This window comes from Seriola lalandi, unplaced genomic scaffold (assembly GCF_002814215.2).
Source record: "Seriola lalandi dorsalis isolate HSWRI2012SDOR001 ecotype SW California unplaced genomic scaffold, Sedor1 jcf7180002011823, whole genome shotgun sequence".
Classification (NCBI taxonomy): Eukaryota; Metazoa; Chordata; class Actinopteri; order Carangiformes; family Carangidae; genus Seriola; species Seriola lalandi.
The window spans coordinates 1-732 of NW_019482476.1; the positions used below are offsets into that span (position 1 = coordinate 1).

General features: G+C 53.4%; 1 protein-coding gene across 1 annotated transcript; it reads left to right on the forward strand.

The window, feature by feature from the left end:
• Positions 1-22: 22 nt before the first annotated feature.
• LOC147819942 (coiled-coil domain-containing protein 180-like) lies at positions 23-706 on the forward strand. The gene is made up of 3 exons (XM_087179732.1): positions 23-198; positions 274-420; positions 493-706. Exons 1-3 carry the CDS (start codon positions 161-163, stop codon positions 641-643), a joined length of 336 nt encoding a protein of 111 aa, XP_087035858.1. The 5' UTR covers positions 23-160; the 3' UTR covers positions 644-706.
• Positions 707-732: the final 26 nt, after the last annotated feature.

Consider the following 732-nt stretch of genomic DNA (forward strand, 5'->3'; position numbering starts at 1 on the left):
TGTGTGTGTGTGTGTAGCTGAGCTGCAGCTCCACCAGCAGTATGTGGAGGTTCACTGTGAGGAAGTGCTGGACGTGTTGACTTCCTGCAGGACGGAGCTGCAGCACCTGCAGACCTCCATCAGCGGGAGGAACCTGGAGTTCACCGTCACTCTGTCCAACATGGAGGATGGCGTCCGGACGGCTCGCAGCAGCCAACGGTAACAGCTGATCTGTGGTCAGCTGACTGAGTGTAAACACTGAGGACTGCTGTCACAGTGTGTGTGTCTCTGCAGGCTAGAAGCTGTGAGCTCCTCCCTGCAGGACTGTGTGGATCAACACGTCAAACACACCCAGAGCTGTCAGACCAGCTTCAGACAAACAGTACAGGTCCGACTGGAGGAGGTCAGACACAGAACGACACAGCTCCTCAGCTCCTTCAGGTAACAACTGGAACACCTGCAGGACTCACCTGAACCACAGACACAGTGATGATGATGTTTGTCCTGCTGCAGGTTGTTCAGTGAAGGAGGAGATTTCTCTCCTCATGAGGTGAAGGTGTTGAAGAGGAGGTTGATGGAGGAGACCAAACACATCAATGTGACAGAGGAGTCCATCTGTTCTGAGCTGGACAGGTTTGAGTCCAGGAGTCTACAGCAGGTGTGATGTCTACTGATGTTCTACTGAGGAAACAGGACAAACACCTGAACTCAGTGTTTTTATTCCTCTGCCTGGCGACAGTCAGAGCGACGGCC